Source organism: Pelodiscus sinensis, chromosome 9 (genome assembly GCF_052426305.1).
Source record: "Pelodiscus sinensis isolate ZL-2025 chromosome 9, ASM5242630v1, whole genome shotgun sequence".
Lineage (NCBI taxonomy): Eukaryota > Metazoa > Chordata > Testudines > Trionychidae > Pelodiscus > Pelodiscus sinensis.
Genome location: NC_143060.1, coordinates 2,259,502 through 2,285,553, shown reverse-complemented (window position 1 = coordinate 2,285,553; position 26,052 = coordinate 2,259,502). Strand labels below are relative to the sequence as shown.

Below are 26,052 nucleotides of genomic sequence, written 5' to 3'. Positions count from 1 at the left end.
TGCAGGCCAGCGCTGGGGGGCCCAGACACACACACACGCTGCAGGCCAGCGCTGGGGGCCCAGACACACACACACCCTGCAGGCCAGCGCTGGGGAGCCCAGACACACACACACACACCCTGCAGGCCAGCGCTGGGGGGCCCAGACACACACACACACCCTGCAGGCCAGCGCTGGGGGGCCCAGACACACACACACACCCTGCAGGCCAGCGCTGGGGGGCCCAGACACACACACACCCTGCAGGCCAGCGCTGGGGGGCCCAGACACACACACACACACCCTGCAGGCCAGCGCTGGGGAGCCCAGACACACACACACACCCTGCAGGCCTGCGCTGGGGGGCCCAGACACACACACACACCCTGCAGGCCAGCGCTGGGGGGCCCAGACACACACACATACCCTGCAGGCCAGTGCTGGGGGGCCCAGACACACACACACACCCTGCAGGCCAGCGCTGGGGGGCCCAGACACACACACACACACCCTGCAGGCCAGCGCTGGGGGGCCCAGACACACACACATACCCTGCAGGCCAGCGCTGGGGGGCCCAGACACACACACACCCTGCAGGCCAGCGCTGGGGGGCCCAGACACACACACCCCCCTCTTTCCCTCCCCCCGGCAGGTTCCCCATGGGCCTCGGTCCCGTGGACGGGGGGGGGGGCTCTGTCTGTGCCCGTGGGGATCCCGTGGACGGGGAGGGGGCTCTGTCAGTGCCCGTGGGGATCCCGTGGACGGGGGGGCTCTGTCAGCGCCCATGGGGATCCCGTGGACGGGGAGGGGGCTCTGTCAGCGCCCGTGGGGATCCCGTGGACGGGGAGGGGGCTCTGTCAGCGCCCGTGGGGATCCCGTGGACGGGGGGGGGGCTCTGTCAGCGCCCATGGGGATCCCGTGGACGGGGAGGGGGCTCTGTCAGTGCCCGTGGGGATCCCGTGGACGGGGGGGGGCTCTGTCAGTGCCCGTGGGGATCCCGTGGACGGGGAAGGGGCTCTCTCAGCGCCCGTGGGGATCCCGTGGATGGGGAGGGGGCTCTGTCAGTGCCCGTGGGGATCCCGTGGACGGGGAGGGGGCTCTGTCAGCGCCCGTGGGGATCCCGTGGACGGGGAGGGGGCTCTGTCTGTGCCCGTGGGGATCCCGTGGATGGGGGGGCTCTGTCAGTGCCCGTGGGGATCCCGTGGATGGGGGGGCTCTGTCAGTGCCCGTGGGGATCCCGTGGACGGCGGGGGGGCTCTGTCAGTGCCCGTGGGGATCCCGTGGACGGGGAGGGGGCTCTGTCTGTGCCCGTGGGGATCCCGTGGACGGGGAGGGGGCTCTGTCAGTGCCCGTGGGGATCCCGTGGATGGGGGGGCTCTGTCAGTGCCCGTGGGGATCCCGTGGACGGCGGGGGGGCTCTGTCAGTGCCCGTGGGGATCCCGTGGACGGGGAGGGGCTCTGACAGCGCCCGTGGGGATCCCGTGGACGGGGAGGGGGCTCTGTCAGTGCCCGTGGGGATCCCGTGGACGGGGGGGGGCTCTGTCAGTGCCCGTGGGGATCCCGTGGACGGGGAAGGGGCTCTCTCAGCGCCCGTGGGGATCCCGTGGATGGGGAGGGGGCTCTGTCAGCGCCCGTGGGGATCCCGTGGACGGGGAAGGGGCTCTCTCAGCGCCCGTGGGGATCCCGTGGACGGGGGGGGGCTCTGTCAGCGCCCGTGGGGATCCCGTGGACGGGGAGGGGGCTCTGTCAGCTCCCGTGGGGATCCCGTGGACGGGGAGGGGGCTCTGTCAGCGCCCGTGGGGATCCCGTGGACGGGGGGGGCTCTGTCAGTGCCCGTGGAGATCCCGTGGACGGGGGGGCTCTGTCAGTGCCCGTGGGGATCCCGTGGACGGGGAGGGGGCTCTGTCAGCGCCCGTGGGGATCCCGTGGACGGGGAGGGGGCTCTGTCAGCGCCCGTGGGGATCCCGTGGATGGGGAGGGGGCTCTGTCAGCGCCTGTGGGGATCCCGTGGACGGGGAGGGGGCTCTGTCAGTGCCCGTGGAGACCCCGTGGACGGGGAGGGGGCTCTGTCAGTGCCCGTGGGGATCCCGTGGACGGGGGGGGGGCTCTGTCAGTGCCCGTGGAGATCCCGTGGACGGGGGGGCTCTGTCAGTGCCCGTGGGGATCCCGTGGACGGGGAGGGGGCTCTGTCAGTGCCCGTGGGGATCCCGTGGACGGGGAGGGGGCTCTGTCAGCGCCCGTGGGGATCCCGTGGACCGGGGGGGGCTCTGTCAGTGCCCGTGGGGATCCCGTGGACGGGGAGGGGGCTCTGTCAGTGCCCGTGGGGATCCCGTGGACGGGGAGGGGGCTCTGTCAGTGCCCGTGGGGATCCCGTGGACGGGGAGGGGGCTCTGTCAGCGCCCGTGGGGATCCCGTGGACGGGGAGGGGGCTCTGTCAGTGCCCGTGGGGATCCCGTGGACGGGGAGGGGGCTCTGTCAGCGCCCGTGGGGATCCCGTGGACGGGGAGGGGGCTCTGTCAGTGCCCGTGGGGATCCCGTGGACGGGGGGGGGGCACTGTCTGTCCCCGTGGGGAGGCTGCAGCAGCCAGGCAACACCAGCATGGCACAGGGCGGCTGTGACAAGCCTTGAGAGCCACCCATCGCCACGACAACAGGCCGCCGGCCGTGCAGCCTGAGCACTGCCCGCTTTGGCCGTGGAGCTACTGAGCGTGCCCAGCGACCTCTTCCAAGCCTCCAGACCTCTGCTTGGGGGGGCTGGCGCCACACTGGGGGGGGGGGGGTTCAGCAGCCCAGAGCTTGGGGGCTGCGCTCTGGCTCCCCCCAGCGAGGGCTGCGCGTGGCCTGCGGGAAGCCGAGTCCCCGGGGGAGGGGCGTGGTCCCGCGCCTGCCGCAAAAGGGAGCCGCCCGGCCCCCGGTGCTTTGGGGAGCGGCCCCCCCGGCGCTGAACTAGGAGGAAAGCGAGACGGGGCACCCTGCTCGCACCCGCCGGGGCGACTGGCGCACTCGGCAGCCGCCCCGGCCCGGCCAGCCTGGCCCCGCAACGCTGGGCCGCGGCTCGTGATGGCTGAAAAAGCCCCAAACGAGAGAGACAAAGGCCTTTTGAAATCCTGTTTCTTCTGGGAGGGGAACCAACCCTGCGCGTCCTGTTCTGGCTTCTACCCTCTTTAAAGAGCCAGAAGAGATCATTTGAAAACCCATTCGCACTCTGTGATTTGAGAAAGCGGTGGTATGACTGGGGAAAAGTAGCCCATCCCGACTACAAAGGCCTGCTCTGTGTGTCTCGTCTCTCGCATGCCCCCTTTACTCACCTACTCCTAGTTCCATCAGCATCTGCTCCAGGGCTTTAATCTTCTTCTGTCCCACCGAGCTTGGCAGTTTCATCTGGAACACAAAGGTAAGAGAGCCACACAGCTTCGAGTTAGCCCTCACTCGCAGCCGGCTAGTTCAAAAGGCAAGAGCTTTGCTTTTTATAGTGCGGGGGAAGAAAAAGAAAGGAAGCGCGAGAAAGGAAAACCAAGTGGCGGAAGAGGGAGACGGGGGCTGAAAGTTTTCAGACTAGGTCCGAGGGCAGGCGTTGAAAAGCCCGGGCGCGAGGCTGTTCCCCCCCTCGCGTGTGTGCGCGCGGCGCGGCGCTTTGCAGCTCCCACATGTCACTGAATTAACAACCAAAGTTCTTCTTGGCTGCAAACCCTCTCCCGCCGAGCCCGGCCCATCAAAGGGTTCATTTACACAGCAGCTAATGTACCGCGCTGCCCTACTTTATTCGCTCTCGCCGCCTTGATTAGACTCAGGCGCTAACAGACTCACTTCCCCTGGCCCCCGCTGAGCCCTGGAGCTGTGGGGTTCGTTTACAGAGCGGGCTCTCGAACAAAGGCAGACACAGAGCGCAGGTACTGGCTGGCGGAAGTAGGAACACACATTCACGTCGGGCCGCGGGGCCAGGGGAGCGAGGGAAGGGGCCCCCGGGCCGGTCTGCACGCCCGTTGGGCTCCAGCTGCTCCCCCCACCCAGGTATTCGAACAAGACCCTGACGACTCGCTGGGGGAGACCAGGATCTCGGGGCAGCACACGAAGGGGCTGGCCCAGTGCAGGGAGCATGGCTCTGGTGGAGGAGGGAGCTGAGACCTGCCTGGCGGCCAGCCACAACGCAGCGCACGCCTCCCCTGCCAGAGCCCTGAAAGTTGCCCCGCACCTTCATCAGCGGCAGTGAGCACAGGGGGGCCAATCTCCCTGCTCCGCCGCCGGCAGGTGACAGACGGGCCACTCGCGGGTTCCGAGACGGGCCAGGGACCACGTGACAGCCGGCGGGGGCGGGGGCGTCCGAGCACTCCCGCCCTAGGGATGTAATTGAAGTCGATTAACCCATGAGTAAAAGCGTACGGGCTAACGCTACGGACTGCACGCATCTCCCCCCTGCTTGCCAGGACATTCCTTAGCAGGCTGGCCAGCAGCCCGGCTCAGTCCTGGCTTGAAACGGGTCCGGGACCTCCCCTGCTGGCGCTCTGCATTTCAAGTGCATTAGGAGCCAGGCGGGCAGCCCGGCTCAGTTCCGGCTCACACAGGGTCCGGGAGCTCAGACCCCCCCCCCCACACAGGGGCTGCTGCCACCCCGCGCTACTGCCTCTGTATCAGAGGGAGCAGCACAGGGCGACATGCAGCCGGCCCACCAGAGGAGCTGGTTTTTAAACCGGCTCCCCTCGCTGGAGAGAGTCACCTCAGCCTCAGCCAACCCGTCAGGCACAAGGGCGAGGCTCACACGCCACGGGGACAGGGCATCGTTACACGGCCACAGGAGGGCCACGTGGCACTGGCGGGATCAGCCCTCGGGAGCTGCAAAGCAAGGTTAACGTGAACAAAGGGAACAAGGCCGGGCCAGCGGCGCTCGCGAGATGGAAACGGACGAGGAGTCAGCCGGATAAAGGGCCCACAAGCCACATGAGACTGTGCAAACCCCCCTCACCGAGGCTCAGGCCAAACCACAGCCCGATCCAAACCGAGGGGGGCGCTGGAGAGCGCTGCCGGGGGCAGCCCGCTAGAGGCACAAAGGCAAACACGCAAGTCAAACCCAAGTGAGGAGAGCAGGAAGGGCCCCCGCGCGGGCAGGTAACAGGGTCGCTGGCCAGGCCAAGGACTTGGAGAAGCCACATGCTGAAGGCCCAGACTCTAACAGTAAAGCAGGAAACCCCAGACAGGCGGTGCAGCCACCGCGCCCAAAGGAGCCACAGGAGCACGCCAGGAAGGGCCGGATGCTGCCGAGACCCGTCGCTTCGCTCTCCACTTAGAGGAGCTGGGGGGACATTCCCTCCCCACACTTGGTCTTTGGGCGACAGATCTGAACAGCAATCCCAGACGGAGCTCTCTGTCCTACCACTGAGGAGTTCAGCAGCCGTAAGTCCCCAGGACCAGGCGGTATGCGGAACTGCTACGTAACTGAGGGCGCAAATCAGCCTCGGATGACGGGCAGATAGCTACCGTGACGCCGATCTTTCGAAAGGCCCCCGCTGCGATCCTGGCAAAGCAGCAGAAGCTGCAGCCAAGAGCAGAATGACCAGGCACGGGGGTGAGCGTAATTCACAGCGGAAGAGCCAACCCGGCTTTGTGAAGAGAAACCAGGCCTCGCCAGCTCTTGGACTCTGCGGAAGCCAGCAAGGACGTGGCGACGGGAACCCAGTCGACGCAGCATACTTGGATTTTCAGAAAGTCGCTGACAAGGTCCCTTGCCAAAGGCTCGTGAGAAAACCAAGTAGCCCAGGATACAAGAGAGGGGCTCTGATGGATCAGTAACCAGGAGACAGCAGAGTAAACGGCACGTTCCCAAAGGGACCCGTCCCGGGACCAGACCTATCCAGCATATTCATTACTGGGGGAAAGGGGTGAACAGAGAAGTGGCAAGTTAGCAGACAATTCAAAATGGTCTGAGCTCATTGTTAAGTCCTAATCAGACTGTGGAGAGCTTCAAAAGGCTCTCACCCCACTGGGCAACAAAATGGCAGATGAAATTCAATGTTGAGAAATGCAAAGTCAAGCGCAACTGGAAAAAACTAATCCCAAGTAACGCAGAGTGAGAGTTCGAAATTAACTCTTACACCCCAAGACAGAAACGGCGGGAGTCACCACGGATAGTTTTCTGAAAACTTCAGGTCAGGAACCAGCAGTGGACAAAAAGGCTCCCAAAATGCTGGGAACTATGGAACCAGGGATAGAAAATAAGAGAGAAAAATCTCTCTGTGCCACTAAATCAAGCCCTGGTGAATCCCGTCTGATTCTGTAGCCTCACCCCACAGAGGCTCGAGGGAAACGGGGAAAGATTCAGAGAGACCCATCCAAGAAGAAACTGAAAGAATGAGGGCGTTCCGCCTTGAACGGAGAGCACTCCGGGTGGGGAAGTCAGAGGTCTATAAAATCACAGACCAGGAGGAGAAAGTGAGCAGAGATGTGGGTTTTGCCCTCTCCCACGGTACAAAACCCAGGAGTCAGCCAAAGAAACTAACAGGCAGCAGTTTAATACAAACACGAGGAAGGACTTTTCCACACATTGCACAGCTAACCTGTGGAACTCACTGCCATGGGATGCAGTGAAGGCCAAAAGTGCAGCTGGAGGATGGGCCCATTGATGGCTGGTAGCCAGGAGGACCAGGGCTGGAACCCACGCTCAGGGCAACCCTACGCCCCTGTCTGCCAAGAGCTGGGAGTGGAAGATGGGGCGGATCACTCCAGAATTGCCCGGTTCCATACACTCTCCCTGAAGCTCCGTACCAGTCACTGTCAGAGATGGGATACGGGGCCAGAGCGACCCTGGTCTGACCCGGCCTGGCAAGCTCTTATGGGCCTTCGGTCAGGAGTCTACAGATGTGGCGAGGGGTCGGGGGGGGGGGGGGGTGGCCAGAGCACTGGATCTAAGGAACTATCGGGCGTGCCAGTGAACAGAACCCCCACAGCGGCCCTCAGATCGGGATGCGCTGCACACACCAGTGTGGTCACAAATGTGCGGGAAGGGGACGTGAGGAGGTGAGAGGCAGGAATAACCCAGCGAGGCGCAGAGTGCAATAAAGCAGCCAGCGCACGGAAGACACGGCCACGTGCAGCCCCCATCCCCGGGGCAATGAGAGAAGCTGAGACGCGCCATGGCCAGAGGGCGCGCAGCACTATCCGGCAGGTCGCGCCGAGGCCGGGGGGCCACATCTCGGGGCTGGGAGGGCTCCGTCCCTCTTCCCACGGCTCCGGGGAGCCCTGCAGAGATCTCAGCAAAGAGCCACGCCTGCGGGCAAGCAAGATGAAATGGGCCCAAAGACATCTCAGCTGGCTGGCAAGCGGGGACCCCGTGGCCGCCCCAGGCTGCGAAGGGTACGAATGCCCAGGGAGAGGAAGGACGTCGTGCGCGTCACACGGGCCCGGGGAAAGCAGGCAGACTGCGCAGCCGGCCCCAAGTGGAGTTTAGCCCATCCCTTGGGATCAGGGCACAGTCCGCCCCAGGGGGATGGGCCAGACAAGCCAACAGACCTTTGCTCTGCCCAGCTCCTGAGAGACTCGCGGGGCCCTTTCGCCAAGGTGCTGCAGCTGGTTCCCTCTCTCGACGCAGAGTTTGTAGCTGGGCATTTTCTGCCTCGCCGGGGCCCAGGCCTCAGTCTTTCTAAGGTCTGCACTGCGGCCGCTCTCTCTCCAGCCAAGACAGGACTCTCATGTGAGCCTGCGGCTCTCCTAGACAGGCAGCTGCCCTAGCCCAGTGCACGGCGCAGGCCTGGCCCGGCTGCTTGCTAGGCACACGCCTGAAGCAGCAACTCGGCGCCTATCGGCAGCTCCCCCAATCACTCTGGGCAACACACTCCTGGCAGGGAGCGCCCAAGAGCACCCCTCTGTCTCTCAGCGTCGCGCTCCTCGGCCAAGTGACAGGAGGCAGCGCTCACTGAACCGGGCGCACCAGGGGAGCAGGGCTGTCTGGGATCAGGGCCGCCTGTTCAAACCGAAGAGCCAAGCCACATCGCCATGCAGAAGAGGCGGACGACGCCCCTGGCAGGAGGGAAGATACACACTGACAGGACGGTTAATAGGAACGGAAACGGACCGTTGTGCTCACAGACTTTACTGAAGGGCACTTCGGCTGCTGCGTCTTTTTGCGTATTTCTTTGAGGTTTACACCACAACTGGCCGCCCCCCGGTCCCCGCACTTTCCAGCCCCAGGGGGGCCCTGCGCTTGGGAAAAGCTGAATTCACGTTTCCTTGGGAAAGGTGCGTGGGTTTCAGGGATGTCAAAAGAGCCAGAACTTGGTTCCGCACGGAGCCAGCTTGGGCTCGAGAGCCAGAGGTTGCAGACCCCTGGCGTAAGCTAAAAGCCCATCAATTAAGCTTCCCTTTAATTCCGGGGGAGGATCTGGCTGTGAACAGGAAGGCTCCATCGGTTTCGCAACGCAAGAGTATATTTTAATTTTACCATCATTAAGAAAATGTTATGATTGATGTGGCTGCTGTCGGACTAATATCTTTAAAATTTAGCTGGCTAAGCCAATTCATCTTAAAGACTGATGAAGGTTGATTGCTCTCTATGCAAAATGTATTAAAACTAAATGAGGAGTCTATTACTCACAGGCCGCTGATAATCTGTTAGGGAGGCTCCGTTAGCTCGGCTGCCTCGTGGCAGGGGAAAGCAGGAGCCAGCCCTGGGCTGGGCGGATACAGACGTGGGGTTTTCAGCAGATGCCGCGTCCTCAGAGCTGCACCACGCAGACCTGTCCGGAAGGCGGACGGAAGCAGGCAGCTGCCCAGGAGGCAGGCGGAGGTTGAGGACAAAAGGACACGTGTCAGTCTGGCTTGCTGCTGGGCCTGCGGAGATGGGTTCAAGCCCCGCTCCGGGTGCTGGACTGATGCCCAGTCACGAGAGCTGCAAAGGTAACACGACCCCGGGTCCCAACACGACCCCGGGAGAGCAACAGGACCCCGGGTCCCAGCATGCATCGGGAGAGCAACAGGACCCCGGGTCCCAGCATGCATCGGGAGAGCAACAGGACCCCGGGTCCCAGCATGCATCGGGAGAGCAACAGGACCCCGGGTCCCAGCACGACCCCGGGAGAGCAACAGGACCCCGGGTCCCAGCATGCATCGGGAGAGCAACAGGACCCCGGGTCCCAGCATGCATCGGGAGAGCAACAGGACCCCGGGTCCCAGCATGCATCGGGAGAGCAACAGGACCCCGGGTCCCAGCATGCATCGGGAGAGCAACAGGACCCCGGATCCCAGCATGCATCGGGAGAGCAACAGGACCCCGGGTCCCAGCATGCATCGGGAGAGCAACAGGACCCCGGGTCCCAGCATGCATCGGGAGAGCAACAGGACCCCGGATCCCAGCATGCATCGGGAGAGCAACAGGACCCCGGATCCCAGCATGCATCGGGAGAGCAACAGGACCCCGGGTCCCAGCATGCATCGGGAGAGCAACAGGACCCCGGGTCCCAGCATGCATCGGGAGAGCAACAGGACCCCGGGTCCCAGCATGCATCGGGAGAGCAACAGGACCCCGGGTCCCAGCATGCATCGGGAGAGCAACACGACCCCGGATCCCAGCATGCATCGGGAGAGCAACAGGACCCCGGGTCCCAGCATGCATCGGGAGAGCAACAGGACCCCGGGTCCCAGCATGCATCGGGAGAGCAGGGCTGCCTGGCTCGGATGGGCGCAGTGCATGTGGGGCGGAGGGGTCTGAACTCCACCTGCAGGCCTGGCTCTTGAGCGCCGGGTGAGTTCCCAATGGCCCCGCACGGAGCTAAGCCAGGGCACCACCCCAGCCTAAGACTGATGAAAAAACATGGCCCTAGCCGGCTCCTGCCCTTTTCCCTCCCTCCCCAGAGGGAGCTGGCCCAGTTCGTTATTGTTTGGAAAGGCCCCGGTAACGGATTGCTCCAGTCACAAAGCCGATGAGCTGGGATTTGGGAGGTTAAGATATCTGGGGCGCTTTCCTCCTCTGCCAGCGTCTCCTCGCCTCTCTTTGGGCAACACAGCCCGCGCCTAATTGCACCAAGCGCTTCTCATTTAAGGGCTGCGATTCTTCGTCCCGCGACAAGCCCCTGCGTTAAACGCATGATCTGGGGACACACAAACAGCGGGCGGCGCGCCCCGGTGCGACGAAGCCGCGCAGCTGCGGTTCCCCCGTGGCCTGAGATGGCGACAAGGAGGCCTGGGCCCTCGAGGCCGGGGAGACAATGCGCCGGGCCGGGGAGCTGCAGGGCGCCCCCAGACGCCTGCCTGCTCATCACCCTTGCTGGAGCAATCCCTGGTGTTGGGGGGGGCGGAGGCCTGGTGGCAAAGCCGAGCACCCGAGGGCAACGGGGATATCCACACCTCTGGTGCGGGCCTAGCCACACCTCTGCGGAAGCTCACAGAGTCGTGCTAACGAGCGCCAGACCCGCTGCAGACGAAACGAACAAGCCCAGGGCGGAAGAGGTGCGGACACAGCCCCACAGAGCAGACCGGGGTCGTTTGTGTGCGTCGCCTCCTTCTCCTCACTTCTAACACGACCCAGCGGCGCGGCAAACTGCCCCGGGAGACTAACGGAGTCTCCGTAACACGAGCCCTCCCACAGAGCCCCGGGGGTTACATCTTTGCACCCTGCTGGGGGGCTCGTGTGGACCCCGCTGCGTGGAGATCAGACCAGCCGGGACCCCCCGCCACGGCCGGCTCTCAGCACAGGACTTGTATTAGGCACCGGCCACTTTCGGAAGCTCCCGACTTCCTCAGAAACTCGACTCGGGGGCTGAAATGCCCACGCGGGGGCTCTCGCTAAAGCGCTCTGGGTCCCTCTACGGTTTGAGCAGCCTTTCTCGAGTCGTTTCATTCACAGCCAGCAGCCGCAAGCAACCCGCGCCTGCCGAGCTGGGACTCCTCCGCCCCCGGCCCTGCCACCCTTTCGCAAAGCGAGCCACCGGCATTCGAAGATCCAGCTGTGCCGGCAGAGCGGGCCATCGCTAGCACGGCATAGCTCCCCGCAGCTGGGGAAGGCTTTCCCCACAGCCGGCTCCCCGTGGGGGAAGGGGTCTGCTCTGATGTGGGACTCCTGCGGCGGGGAGGTTTGCAGGAGAGCGCCCAAAGTAATACTCTCTTGTCCCTAGGACGGGGGGCTCCCTCTCGCCCGCTGCCAAGCAGCTGTGGAATGTTGAAGGCACAAGAACCTGCACTGACGGGCTGAGCGTTTAAACGCAGGGAGGAAATCAAGTCTGAATGTGCAATCTGACCTTGGCCGCCTCGTGTGCATACATTATAAGGCCTTAATTACACAATCACATTCTATTTCTCAAATCAAACACCACCCTGCCCCCCTTCCGGCCTCAGCTCCGCCAGGCAGAACGCCACAGTCCTACAGTGACATGGCGGTGCTGGGGGAACCGACTTCAGGGGGGGTCTTTTAAACGACGAGACAACAGCAAAACGTACTTGCATTCGAGATGGTAATGGTTACTGCTTCTAGTTAACTGGCAGGGGCTGGAGCAGCCCTCGTCCGCGGTGGGAATCCCACCCACCTAGCCTGTGATCAATTAAACTTAGCGTTTAGCCAGTTAACCAATTAAACGGGATTTTACACCCCACCTTGCATGCTGTTTGCACTGTCTGCTGGCCCACAGGGTGGCTTACAATTAAATGACAGCATGAACTCTCACTAGCTACGCCTCGGGACCCGCGGGGCTCAACACGGTCCCAGCCGGGGCAAAGAGACTAGCATTCTTCCAAACAAACCTGCAAGCGTGCACCTACAGAAATGACCATTTTAAAGTGCACCTGGCTTGATGGCAAATCACAGAATCATAGAGCTGGAAGAGACCTCAGCAGGTCAAGTCCAGCCCCCTGCTCTAGGCAGGACCAACCCCAACTAAATCAACCCGGCCAGGGCTTTGTCAAGCCGAGACTTAAACACCTCTAGGGATGGAGACTCCACTACTTCCCTAGGTAACCCATTTCAGGGCTTCACCACCCTCCTAGAGAAATAGTTTTTCCTAATATCCAACCTGGACCTCTCCCACCACAACTTGAGCCCATTGCTCCTTGTTCTGCATCCGTAACCACTGAGAACAGCCTCTCTCCAGCCTCTTTGGAACCCCCCTTCAGGAAGTTGAAGGCTGCTCTCAAATCCCCCCTCACTCTTCGCTTCTGCAGACTAAATCTATGACTCACGTTCAAGCAGCCATGTAAAAAGTGCAAAGTCTGTACACACCAAACTCTTCTAGGACACGAGAGAGAAGGTTTTACTAGCGAGATTTCCGTGAGGCAGTTGTAAAAGCTGGATCGAGAGCGTGCGTGAGACTCAACCAAGGGAAGAGGAGCACATACAGAAATTGCACGGAACAACAAAACACACTTTGAGGTGTCTGACGCAGCATTTCTCAGATACACAGGCTGAGAAACTACGTGCAATTAAAAAACTGCAACAGCGTCTATCTCCAAGGAGAACGTTTGCTTTCAGAGTCCGATACTTCTGGTGACAGAATTACTAACACAAGGAATACTTGGTGCATAACGCATCGTGGGCCCCAAAAGGGAGCGAAGAGATGTACACTAGAGGATAACTCACTGTGCACAGCACAAGACGCCACAGACATGTCCCTAAGGTTGAAACAAAGCAATCGCTGCCTGAGAAACACCGCAATGGTGACACCAAAGACGAGACGACCGTGAGCGCGCATACCAGGAGGCTGGCTGCACACTCAAAGCTTTGCTCGGGTCCATTTCAGCAGTACCACATTTCCTTTGCTAAACGCATTTTAACACCCTGCTTCGGGAGGCAGGTCCAACCAATCTTGCAGCAGGATGTTACGAAATAAAGGACCAATATTCTCCCTAGCCACGTCAGTCCTGGCCCTTTCCGGTTCTAGGTTGCTTGACCCTGAAGCAAGAGTGTGTGCATCGATTCGGGGGGGTTTAACCCTTGCTATTGTTACTCGGCGCAATCTCGTTAGCCACCTCACATTCAACCTGTTTGGTATTTCCTTCTTGCAATTTTTAATTGGCTGCCTTTCAATTCCACAACCTGGCTGTCCTCCCTTGCGCTTGTATTGCGAGCAAAGACGGACAGAGCCACTTGTTTAGTATTTTGTATCCCTGTATCTCACACAGCCTCGCGAAACCCCTCCCAAATCGGCCACTAGCTGTTAGACTCGGACATCTGCTAAGCGGAGGGGTACTCGGAATGCACGCACCCCCCCGTACCCCTTGCTAGGTACGCCAGGTGTCCTACACCCACCTGCAACGCCACAGACATGAATCTGGATCACCTGCACAACCTGCTCCCTCCCCACTCCTGGGCCACGAGACCCCCATCGGAGCGCCGGGCCCCGGCGAAGGGTAACGTGGCGTTCCCACGTGTGCTCTGCCGCGGCGTGCAGCCGGGCTGTGCGTGGCCATTTCACCACAGGAGACGTGCCGAGAGAAGCGACAGGAACAGCCCGGCTCTCTAATCCAGAGGAAGTTTCTGACTCGGAAACATATGCTTTCCTGCCTGAGACGGACGTGCTGATTGCCATCAGCTTATCTCACCAAGATGCCTCGGAGTGCAATCAATAGCGAACAAATAAATTATTAATTGCTCCAAGTAATTAAATTTATCAAACCCAAATAAATATAACGGATATTTTATGGAGCTGCGTTCCAAGCCCCAGCTCTGAAAGGCCGGTATTGATCATGGGAGGGAGACAGATGTTTCACATGTTAGCAGCTGATGAGGTCTGGGCTTGCATTAATGTCAGGCAAGAAGCAGCGTCAAGAGCCACTGACGGGGAGTAAACAGGCAGCGTGCTTGGCCATTTAATTGTGGGTCAGATCAAATATGAAGAATAAACATTTTAAAAGACACGCACACAGCCCTCCACCCTCCCCAGCCTTTCACCGCAAGCCTCATTCATCTTGGAGCGGTGGCAGGAACCCAGCCCCCGCCCCCAAGAAAAAAAAAAAACAACCACAGTAAATTGTAACTCATTAATCAGTGCTAAAAAAATGCTCGGCTGGCTAGTAAATATTTAAAAGCCAGGGAGGGTGAATATCTGAATCAATGGGAACTAAAGCTGTGTTCAAAGCTTTTCTCCCCCTATTTCTTTTTTAATTGGCCTGACCGGCAATTTGTCTACAGGATTCTAGTTAGCGGGGAGCAAGTCAGCACGCTGGCTGGACGCCTCGTTTGGAGGGAGGTGCCCGGCTGTGAGCTCGCCCGGCGAGCCCTTCGGCAGCTCTGCACGCTCCCAGGGCTCTGCTTTACGCCCGGGTCTAGCGCTGTCCCCAGCGGAGACAACCCGCCTGGCCCCCGCCCCCACCGCAACCCAGCAGGGCGACCCCACCAGCTCAGCCCCCGCCCGCCGCCGCCTCGGGACACTCCTCGTTGCCAGGCTGCACGGCTACGGCGGAGCGAAGGCCGAGCGCCCAGCTCAGCAATTGGGTAAAGGGGATGTGACAGGCAGCCCCAAGCCACGCACAAGCCCGGGAAAAGTCAGAGCGGGGGGGGCACTCCAAGCCCAGCCAGGCCTGACAAGCAGCGATGGCACCCAAAGCCCCTTGACTCTGCCCTGCAGCGACTCCACACGAGAACCCGTAGGGCTCTGGGGCAGTGCAACCCGTAGGGCTCTGGGGCAGTGCTACCCGTAGGGCTCTGGGCAGTGCGACCCGTAGGGCTCTGGGGCAGTGCGACCCGTAGGGCTCTGGGCAGTGCGACCCGTAGGGCTCTGGGGCAGTGCGACCCGTAGGGCTCTGGGCCGTGCGACCCGTAGGGCTCTGGGGCAGTGCGACCCGTAGGGCTCTGGGCCGTGCGACCCGTAGGGCTCTGGGGCAGTGCGACCCGTAGGGCTCTGGGGCAGTGCGACCCCACGGCCTCCTGGAAGATGGCAGCACCCCGCAGGCAGCCAGGATCTCCATGAGGAGCGGGTGACAGAAGGCATCTTTGCCTCTGGCCTCGTCCCCTGAGAACAACAGGCCTTGCAGCCATGGCGAAGGCAGCGTGGGAGTCCCTGATCAGGCTGCTTCAGCCTCTGCAGAAGGAGAAACGACCAGCTGCAATAACCGACCACGGACCCTGTAACCCACGTCTCCACCTGCAGCCGACGCACCCGATTCCGGGGGCTTGGGCCAGATGGGACGTTTGAAAAGTCTGGGTCAGCCTGTTAGCACGGCCACTGAAGACGCACCACACCCAACGCTGGAGGCGCATGTTCTGCGAGGGCCAGGCTACCGTTAATTTTCAGTAACTAACCAATTCGTCGCAACCCACGGGTGAACGCTCGGCAATCCACTCGGCGGCCCAAAGTAAGCGCTGTCACCGCGAGGAGGACCGGGGCATTTCTCATACACAACCAAGAAGATGAATCCCTGCTTGGTGTGAAAAATTCAACTTAGCCTTAGCGGAGGAGCAGCCACCAGTGCCTGATAAAACATAACGTAGAAGGTGCATCTGGCTGCAAACACCACCCCCTAGGGCCGAAACGGCTCTTCTCACACGCCTGAGGAGCAGACAGGCAGAGAGCAAACCCCTCACAGCCAGCCTGGCCAGTAGCCACGGGCGCTTTGGGCGCTTCATACCAACGCCACCCCTCGTCACATTCCCGCGGCGGGGCCGGCTGCGAGTGGCGTAGAGAACGGTCCTAGCGCTGAGCCCACTGCAGCACCCTACGGGTTCCAAAGCGCCGCACCAACTGCGGCTCACCCCCCCCCCCGTCCCCCCCACACACACACAGCTCCGTCATGCACGGGAGACCTCAGAGGTCCCAGGGAGCGGGCAAAGGCCGCAGAGTCCCACACAGACTCAAATTTCCATCTTCCGTGTCTCCGTGAACCGTCCCGTGCGTCTCGCTGCCCAGAGCCTGGGAGCGCCCGACCACCCGGCAAAGCTGAGCGCAGGGGCAGCACCCCAGAAAACGGGACCCCCAGCCTGCCTAGGCAAGGCCGCAGCTCACACACACAGGCCCGAGTGCTCTCCCCCGCCCAGGGCACTGCCCAAAGGCCCTGCACGCCTTCTGGCCTCAAAGGACCAGCCCCCGAAGTGGCGCTGGAAATTCACCCAGTGGCGCCACTCGCCCGCTGACACCATGGCAACCCCGAAATAGCGAACGGTGGGTTTTCCCCGCCGACACACATGCTCTTTTCCCAGGCCAAGGGGGTTTGCGGGACTGGTCCCCAGCTGGGTTATCTGGATCAGGATCTGGCTAGGAGAGATGTCGACTCTTGCACCTAAAACCAGGCCGGGGTTTGCTGTTTGCTCACCCTGAGGGGACACCAGGCACTTGGGGCTTTTCAAATGACGCGTTTCTGAAGCTAAGATATGGTGACTGGGTCAGGCCAGGGCGTGCAAGTCGCCACTGGAGGCCTGGCGGACACCTTGCAGCGGGCTGCTCGCAGAGGCATGGGGCATCTGACTGCAGGCTCCGTCTGGGCCAGGCGGGAGACATCGGCGGGTTCAGGGCTCTGGACGCTCTGCCACAAAGCAGAGCTGGCCGATAGCCCACAGCACGCCCGTGTGCCAGGCTACAGCCTATGCGGCTGCACCAGGCTGCTTAGTTTAGAGGCGAGAACTTATCACAGGAGACCGGCTCGGGACAGAGACAGGGAGACCGACTGGAACAGCAGCCCCAAGAGGCCATGGCAGCAACCTACCCTCTGGCTCCGCAGTGTGACCCCTGCAGATTTGAAGTCTGGAAACTTGATGCCAGCAGTCTCAGGAACAGCCTGAAAGAGAGGGAGGCAGGATGTGTTGGCGGAGGAAACACACGGGCTGGCCCAGCGGCCGGGAGGGAAACACCATTTCCTGACACCGCCACCTGCCAGACGGAGGGAGAGGAAAATCCCAAGCCAACCTCAGAGAAGCCCTGAGGCGAGCCCTCAGCTCCAAGGCCCGACGCCCACCTTGTGCAGGGTTTGCCACCAATGCACCTCTGACGGGGCCCAGGGCTAACATACGGCCCAGGAGCTGGCCTTCCCACGCCCCGCACGCCAGGGCAGGAGCCGGGCAGTCTGCGATTTGTACCGCTCCGAGCGCCCGGGGAGGCTCCCCATACGTGCAGGACTGCTCTGGAGCGGGGCCTGCACTGTCCTACACACAGTCTCGCCTGCACATAGCCTGCCACTCTGCGCGGCTTGCGAGGTGCCAGGGGAGCAGGAGAGGCAGGGGCGGGCGGGTTTCAGTGCCAGCCTAGCAGATGCTTGGGGAGGGCCTTTCACACGAGCACGCCAGCCAGAAGGCATTCGCGGGAACGAAACGCCTGCCGGACCCTTCCAGGCTGGGCTCTGGCCCTCCTCAGTCACTGCCCCAGAGAGCAGCCCCACGCTGCTGGAGGTGACCGCGTTCCGCCCCAGGCAATCGTTGGGCCCCTGGGGCGAAGAAGCGCGAGGGAGCCCAGCCAGGAGTCCCCAGAGCACACGCAAGGCAGCGCGCCAGCTCCACTTCCCACCGAGGGAGAGTCCCGCCGTGCGCCTGGGGTCACGCCAGGGCCGTGGCTCGGCCGGTCGGTGCCAACGGCGCGGCGCGCAGAAGCTATTAACCGGGCTCACCGGCCTCGCACGCTGCACAGGCTGTAACCGCGTCCACCTCAACTGACTCTTTGGTAAATGATTTTCCTTTGTTGGAAGGATGCTGATGCAGCCCCTGATTCTCACGCGTAGTTAAAATGCAATTTTTTGTACCGTTTCCCTGCTCGAGTTGGTAATTGACTCCTAATGGACTCTGTCATGGCTGAAATGACGCCAGTGTAACAACAGGGACGGCCGGGGCGTGCGCAGGGACAGACCCCGCCCGCCAGGCCTCGGGCGACGCAGAGCAAACCGGCTGGGACGCCACTTCCCATCAGCCCCGTCTGCGCCCAGCACTCTGGCAGTGGGCCCGCCGAGGCAAGCTGCCCCACAGTGCCCTGGCTTTGGGGGCCCCTTCCTCATTGCCCACAGGCCCCCTTTGGGAGCCAGAAAGGGCACGAGAGAGCTGGGCCCTCCTCCTGCCGCCACCCGAAGGAGAACAGCGCGGGCTGCGGCGCCGCGCACCCACTGCTCAGACTTGGCGGGCTGGCACCAGCAGTGGAGTGAGATTTTCTAATGCAAATAGCCCCTAGCACTTCACACACATGGAGTGACTCGGTGCCAGGGCCCCCGGGAGGAGAGGAAGTAGAGTCATTCCCATCCTATCTGGGGAAACTGAGGCACGGGGGGAAGGCAATGGCCCAAAACTGCTGAGCTGAATTGAAACCCGCCAATCCTGGGCTCCTTAGTTTCTGAACCCCTTTGCTACCAAAAACGGGCCTGACTTAGGGTTAAACAACCTCCCCCAGCCCGCAGGAGCCAAGTGCCTGGCCCCGGCCGGAAAAACTTAGGGGCCCCATGTTCCCCAGGGCAGCAAGGACAAGAAATGTTTACAGGCTTCTCGGTCTCCTTCTTCTGCGGCAGCTTCTTCTTGGGAGCCTTGCGCTCCGCCCGCCTCTGCTCCGTGGTGGTGTCGGCAGCCGTGATGAGCTTCTGCAGGTCCTGGGTTCTCTTCTCTCGCTCCTTCTTCCTGGCCTCGATTTTCCGCAGCTCCTGGATCAGATACTCCTCTTCTGCCACCTGCCGGCCGGCGCGGGGAGAGGCAGTCAGAGCCGCAAAGCGAGGCCAGGGAGCAGCTCCGCTCCCACGCCAGCCCTGCCCCCGGGCGCTGGCTTCCCCGCCCTCCCCTGCACAGGCAGCTCCAGCCCAGCCCTCAGGGGCGCTAGGTCCCCGGGTCAGTCGCTCTCCTGGCAACAACCGCGCCTTGCTCTCCCCCGGAGGAAGAGGGCAGAGTGACCCGTTCTATGGGGGGCAAGCTGGGCCCTGGGAAGGCGGCACCTGGCAGCGCGCTAGCGGCTCCTGCTGCCCTGCACTCTACAGGCAGATGCCCCACCCATTGGGCCAAGGGGACCCCTCCCCACCCCCCTGCCCACAGCTGCTGCCTCATCCACCCTACCCGGGCTGGTGCCCGCTCCCGCCATGGGGAAGCTGATGGGGGATGCCAGGGTGCCAGCTCCAAAGCCCAGGGCAGCGGCAGCGGCACAGGCTGGGCTCAGCCGGGGGGCCAGGGGAAAGGAGCAGGCGACAGGGTAGCGCAGGGGATGTGGTTCCTCCCCACGAGCTGTCCCAGCAGCACCCCACCTGGGGCGGGGGCCTCTGCAGCGAGCTGCCAGCAACTAGCCAGAGGGCAGACACTACCGCCCACGGACGCACACTCCCGCCCAGGGCCCAGCTCCTGCCGGCTGCCCTCACGGCTCCGCACTGCCTGCACCCCCAGGAGTCCGGGCCCCCGGGCCCGCCCCCGAGAGTGCAGAGGGTGCTGGGGGCTCACGTCCACTTCCGCCCTTCCACCCAGGCTCGGCCCAGGCTGTGAAGAAGGGGGAACCCCCCCCGGCACCCTAAAGCAACCACTGTCAACCCTCAGAGCCCAGAACCCCGCTCCTCTCGCCCCCGCCGCCCCCCAGGCACTTGTGCCCCCGCGCTCGGCGTCTCTGACCCACAGGGGCGTGGCCGTGGGGCTTTGCCGCGTGTGTGCGGTGCTGAGACGTGCCTGGCCCCCCAGCGCCATAGTAACCTGGGTGAGGGTCTGGAGGGGTGGCCGGGCGGCCCTCCCGCACTCCCTACCTGCTCGGGGGTGCGGTTGTACAACCTCTCCAGCTGCTCCTTCCGACGTCTCTCGTGGCCGGCGTCGAACACGGGGACTTTCAGGTCGGTGCCGGGAGCGGCCCGCGCGTTGGCCAGCTTGGCGCAGATGTGGTAGTACCGCTCCTTCAGGTCCTCCACCGACCTTTTCTGGGGAGCACGCAGCAGAGCGGGCAGCGTTACGAGGGAACCTCCGCAGGGATCCCCGCCTGCGGGGGAGGGGGCCAGGCCTGCAGACGCAAGGCTTGGGCAGCACGGGGGCAGGCCCGTCCCTCCGGCGCGGAGCCGCACAGGACCCAAATGCTGCCAGAAGCACCTTCCCCTCCATGCCTGCCCCTGCGACTGCCTCGGGGGGACAGGAGAGGAGCGGAGACCATGAGACCTGGGTTCCAGGCGGGGCAGCTGCTGCCTCATTGTGAGACTGGGAGAGTGCACACGCTGTGCCTCAGTTTCCCTGGCCCTATACCGAGACGATGACACTGTCCCTTCCTTTAACGTGCTTTCAGATGCTCTGGGCAGCTGCTCTGTCCCTGGGGCATGTGGGTTCCCTGCCACGCAGCTCTCTCCTGCTCGGAGAGACTGAGCCAGCAGCGAGCCCACAGCTCCTCCCGGCAGCCCCCACGCGGGTGCCAGGGCCTGCTGGATGAGCCGCCAGCTGCGGGCCTGGCTTTCCCCCGGGGCCTCTGCGCGGCCTGGACTCACTCAGCCCAGCTCCCTGCCCTCCATCGCAGCATCTCACCAGGGCTCCCCTGACACTGCCCACCCCCAGGGCTGGCCAGGCCTCCGTGGAGCAGGCTACGCGTCAGGGGCCACAGGCGTCTGCAAGGTCCCGGAGCAGCCCGAGGCCACAGAGACCCTTCCCCGAGCATTAGAGCTTCCTGCCCAGCGGTGAGACTCCGAGCCGGGGGTCCTGGCAGCTCAGCCTGCCTCCCCGGCAGGGCAGGGCCAGTTGTTTCCCCGGCAGGGTATTTGCAAGGGACTCTGGCTCCTGCTAACTCGAACAGGGGTGGTGGCAGCTCTCATGAGAAACGGGCGGAGCAGCAGCGCCCCTGCCCCGCGGCAGCGCCCGCTCACCTTGAACTGCTGGTGGTCGTAGCGGTCGTGGATCACCACGAAGCGCAGGTCGAATCTCCGGGAGAGGTCGAAGAGGTGATCGGTCTCCGCCTTGGTCCAGGCATCGTCGTGCAGGTACATCTGATACTCCTGCTCCGAGTACACGGGCACCTGCACCGTCTGCACGGGGGAGGGAGGGACCTCACTCATCGTGCTGCCCCCCGGAGGCGGAGCCTCTCTCCAACTGCTCCCGGCGGCAGCGTCGGAGAAACCAAACCCACCCGGCACAGGAGGGCCAGGGGCCGCCAGTCTCTGCCCACCTGGTGCCCATCCCCATGTGGGCCCACGCCCCGGGGCAGCGGCTGCCAGGACGGAGCTACAGGGCAGGCTCACGAGGGGCCCCCCAGGGGCTATTTGGTAATTGTCCCGAGGCATTTCCAACGTGCCTATCGCCAGGGGCCCAGCCCTGGCCAGACCGCCGAGCAGTCTCACTTCCTCCAATCACGGGGCAGCACTCCACCAAGGGGCCCAACCACCGGCTCAGCCGCGGCCCCCTCCCCCTCTCAACTGCAGCCCTCCCGCGTGCCCCTTTCCACCTGCTCTCCCAGCCCCAGGAAGCTACATGCCAGGCTGTGGTCACTGGCTCAGGCCCGGCCCGAAAGCAAGCAACCTTGCATTCTGCAAAGTCCTTTCCACCCCAGTCCCTCCCCTCCCGCAGCAGCACCCCAGCACTCCCGGGGACCTAGCAACCAAGGGAGCCTCGTCTGCTGTTGCATATTCCCCCCCCCCCCCGCCAACTGGGAGCCCCCCCACAGCCAGCAACCGGCCCTCTATTCCCCCGGCCCACGAATTTGTACGTTGGATGTGGCACCGCCACGGGCCACCCACCCAGCAGTCACCTGCTCTCTTGCCCACCATCCGTGGCCTTTCCACGTGGCCAGCTGGCACTCACTCCACATCTGGCATCGGCCGCTGCCAGAGGCAGGACACCGTGTGGGGTGGCCCTGGGGTCCGCTCCAGGCTGGCAATCCAGCTGCCTGGCTCCCTAGTGGGGTTTTGGCCCGGAGCTCGACAGGCTGACCCGACATCCAGCGAGGGAGAGCACGGAGACTGGAGGGGGTCCGGAAGCAAGTGGGGATGGAGAACTCGGGGGAAGAGAGATCAACCGAGGGCCCTGGGGGGAGGAACTGTAACCCAGAGGGTGATGAAAAACTAAGGAGAAAACAGACAGGCAAAAAGGTCCAGCTTGGGGAGACGGGACAAACGAGGCTGCGCCCACTAGAGCACGCTCCCCTGAGGAGCATGGAACAGAGGCCAAGATCCTCGGGTCTCTTCCCCCCCCCGCCTCAGCAGCCCCTCTTGTGCTGGTCCACACAGAGAGAGGACGGCGACGCCTCCTGCACAGCCCCCCAGCCCTAGCGGCGGAACCTCCACGGTGCCAGCCCTGCCGATGAACCGCGTGAGCGGCGCTGCGAGGCCGGGCGAGGAAGCCCAGGGAATTCCACACACCCGACAACGAACGGCTGCAAAGCCAGGGACGCGAAAGGCCAGAAGTCAGGCGGCCTCCTGGGCACACGCAGGACACAACCTGTACGTAGCGAGCACGGGCCCACTTGTCCAGCTCGGCCGGGCATGCCCCGGGATGAATCAGCCTGTTGCTTGAGACTCTGAGGTCTGATCTGCAGAAGCCAATGGAAGCTGCGTTTGGAACACAGCGAGTGTCATTTCATGCTACCCAAAAAAGCCAGGTCTTCGCTGGCTCACGTTGAGCACCCAGAATTCGGAGCTACTTCTGGATTTTAACCTCTCTCGGGCCTCAATTTCCCTGCTGTGAATGGAGAGAAGGACACCCCATCACCTCGTATCACCTGGGAATACTGAGATCCTCCAGCAGTGAGCCCCACAGCAAAGCCGACGAGGAAATTAGCCAGTCTGGTTTCCCAGGAGGGTTTGAATGGCGCGCGCGCTGTAAGGCAGGGGTGACAATGAGCCTCGGCTCATGAAGTATCATCCACTCTGCAAGATGAATGAAGCAGAGGTCCTATGGACAAACAGTATGAGCCAGGGAGCTGAATTAAGGTTGTTCAGGCAACCTTGATTCTGGCATTTCAGTGCTTGATTTTGCAACCTTCATCATGTTCCTTTAACAGGGGTTGGTGAGTGTGGCGTACATGAAGTAAAAACACTCCGCACTGATCTGAAGCTGACGACAGAAGCTATTTATAACAGCACACAGCAGCATTTCCCACTGCACAGGGAGGGCGCGTCTGCCCAGCACCTTAAACTCGCAATAAGATGCGCTATTTGCGCTAGGCAACTTGAGTATCTTATTTTGATTGTATTTCGAAATCACTTATTTCTAAATGGGGCGCGTCTACAGAGTGCCAAATTTTGAAATAATGCGCTATTTTGACATGCCCTTTAACCCATGGAACGAGGGCTACAGGGATGTCGAAATAGCACACCCGTTATTTCGAAACGGGCGTGTTTAAAAGAGGCGGGGTATCCCGAAATAGCCCCGCTCTCTAGACATACCCTTAGCAACTTACACTAGTGATGCACTCTAGGACAGGAAGGGGAGTATACGATACTCAGTGCGCCACATTTTCAGTTTTATCCATTTTCACAGGCAAATTCTCCGGGTTTCTAACTAACAGGGCTCAGTTTTTCCAGATTTATGCCCATTTAGCTATCAATCCACTCGGGATTTTCTCCAGGGCTTCTTTCTGTTAAACGCTAGCACTTTCCGCGACAGACACTGCAGCAGTTCCGCTGTGTCAAATGCAGCCCCCCACGGCGGCGGTCGGAAGACCCGAGCGATGGCAGCAGCGTGCAAAGCCTGGCTCACGAGGAAACACTGCCTGCCTGTTTCTCTGCACCCGTTTCGTGCGACGCGGAATTTGCGCAATCACGCCTCTACGGATCAAGGTCAGGTGCCGGGGGACAGGTTAATGCACACCCTGATACCAACAAGGAAACGAGTGCTGAGACATTGCACAGGTAAAGACGGGCGCGGGGAGGCTGCCTGGTGCGGCAGCACCACAGCCGCGGGGTCAGTGTTCGTCTTGACAGAATGAGGGAGCATGTTAAAAGCAAGCAAGGCAGCAAGCCTGAGGAAGAAAGCGAGCTATGGTCCACAGTCAACACCCGGAGCTTCCACCGGGGCCTTGCAGCCTGCCAAGACAGATCTTTCCTATCCCATCCCTGTCTCTGTATTTTAACAGGAATGCCGGGAACACCACAAAGCCTGCAGGACTGATCCTGTGGACTTAGCTTTGGCAATAGTAGAGCGATACGGGAGGGTTACGTCATTTTTAAAAAGAATGCCGTGTGTTTGTATAGATCGGTAAGAACGATGCAAGACCCCCCGTGGGGAAATCTCCAGTCGGGCCTTCGGTACACAGATGCTGTGACTCTGTCTAGTGGTGCTCAATAAGTCCAAAACCGGCCAAGCTTAGCTAACTGCAGAGAGCAGGGTTCCTGGTACCTAACCACAAGATTTCCCACTTTTCCTTTGCTGGGAACCATTCCAAGGAGGCGCCAAGTGATGTCACCATAGATGCCCAGAGATCACCCTCCAATCAAGGTGTACTCACAGAATCTGGGGGTGCAACAGTCCAGCTCTGGTGAGGGGTTGGACATTATGACGCAACGAGAGGGATAAAAAACTATGGAAGTAAGGAAGCTCGGTCTGCTGCGGCCACGGCTCTCCGGGGGTGCTCCCTTGTTCTCTCTGGAGGCCACACTCCTCTCTCAGTATCTCTCTGCCTTGCATCATCTATTCTATACCAGTCTTGCTTCTAAATATTCCATACTCCACCCTGCACCCAGGTCCCTCGGGTTCTCCCATGCTCGGCCGTTGGGCAGAGGATTATGCGAGTATGGTATCATATCGGGTAACTAGATCTGTACACTTAGACAAGTACAATGTATACGACAAATCTGATGAATGTTATCATCAGAGGAGAATCCGTTAATCTGCACACTCCGGGTTGTATGCCTTGTTCTCTCTGCCATTTTAATACCTGTCAGCATAAGGCTTGTTTTAATGTGGTATTGCCTGCTGTTCTGGACCCCCCGGCCCTCTAGAAACAGAACTCTATGCTTCTGCCAAGCTGCGACCTGGCGTACGGAGGACGAACCTAGAACCTTCGAGTCAGACTGGCGAGACTTACCCACAGAAATCTCGCTATAAACCCTGCCCAGGCTGAGAGTCAAGGGAAGGGAGGACGCAGCGCTGCCACGGAAACGAATCTGTCATTTCACCCCACCACTGCGCTTAACTGCAGAGAAGCCTAGGGGTGACTTTACGTAACAATACTGTCCAGCAGCGAGCCCCCTTCCTAATGGCAGACCACCTCACGCATAAGCATCTGAAAGCAAATGACGATGCCGGAGGAGCTAAATTGATGGGGCGACTTGACGGAAATGCAGCGTCCAGTCTGATTTCTGATGAGTCTCCTGATGCTTCGGACTGTCAGATTCTTGGCCTTTTGTTTTCAGGTTTTGATTAAACCTGCATTGGCTTGTGCTGACGTGACATTCCTCTCCTCTCTGACACCTGTTCTCTCGACGCAGCAATAGCTGGCATGTTTGAGACGTACCCGCTAACTTGGGAAAACACTAACATCGACTCTGCTTCCTGCATAGTTGGCCTGGAGATTGAACTCACTCAGAAATCGGAGCTGCTATATACGAGCTGTCCTGCCCAGCTGATTACCATTGCACTGCCCGAGGCTACGGCTACAGAAGGCATGAAAAACACAGAGTCTCGCAGCGTTAGCTATCATCTTTGGAAAATCATGGAAGACAGGAGAGATTCCAGAAGATTGGAAGAGGGGAAATCCAGTGCCCATCTATAAAAAGGGAAATAAAAACAACCCAGGAAACTACAGGCCAGTCAGTTTAACCTCTGTGCCAGGAAAGATAATGGAGCAAGTAATTAAGAATATCGTCTGCAAACACTTGGAAGATAATAAGGTGATAGGGAACAGCCAGCGTGGATTTGTAATGAACAAATCATGTCAAACCAATCTGATAGCTTTCTTTGATAGGATAACGAGTATTGTGGAGAAGGGAGAAGCGGTGGACGTGGGATACCTAGACTTTAGTAAGGCATTTGATATGGTCTCGCATGATATTCTTATTGATAAACTAGGGAAATACAACCTAGATGGGGCTACTATAAGGTGGGTGCATAACTGGCTGGATAACCATACTCAGAGAATAGTTATGAATGGTTCACAATCCTGCTGGAAGGGCAGAACAAGTGGGGTTCCTCAGGGGTCTGTTTTGGGACCGGTTCTGTTCAATATCTTCATCCACGATTTAGATATCGGCATAGAGAGGGTGCTTATTAAGTTTGCAGATGATCCCAAGCTGGGAGGGGTTGCGACTGCTTTGGAGGATGGGTCATAA

General features: G+C 61.1%; 1 protein-coding gene across 2 annotated transcripts in view; it reads right to left on the bottom strand.

Moving 5' to 3' along the window:
- Nucleotides 1-26,052, bottom strand: part of DMAP1 (DNA methyltransferase 1 associated protein 1) — a 46,948-nt gene that overhangs the window by 3,805 nt on the left and 17,091 nt on the right. For both annotated transcript variants that reach the window (XM_075935802.2, XM_075935803.2), the window contains exons 5-9: nucleotides 20,656-20,814; nucleotides 19,564-19,731; nucleotides 18,334-18,519; nucleotides 16,588-16,659; nucleotides 3,288-3,360 (exon numbers count right to left, since the gene is read on the bottom strand). In XM_075935802.2, the coding sequence (XP_075791917.1) occupies nucleotides 3,288-3,360; nucleotides 16,588-16,659; nucleotides 18,334-18,519; nucleotides 19,564-19,731; nucleotides 20,656-20,814 (658 nt within the window). The remainder of the gene's footprint in view (nucleotides 1-3,287; nucleotides 3,361-16,587; nucleotides 16,660-18,333; nucleotides 18,520-19,563; nucleotides 19,732-20,655; nucleotides 20,815-26,052) is intronic.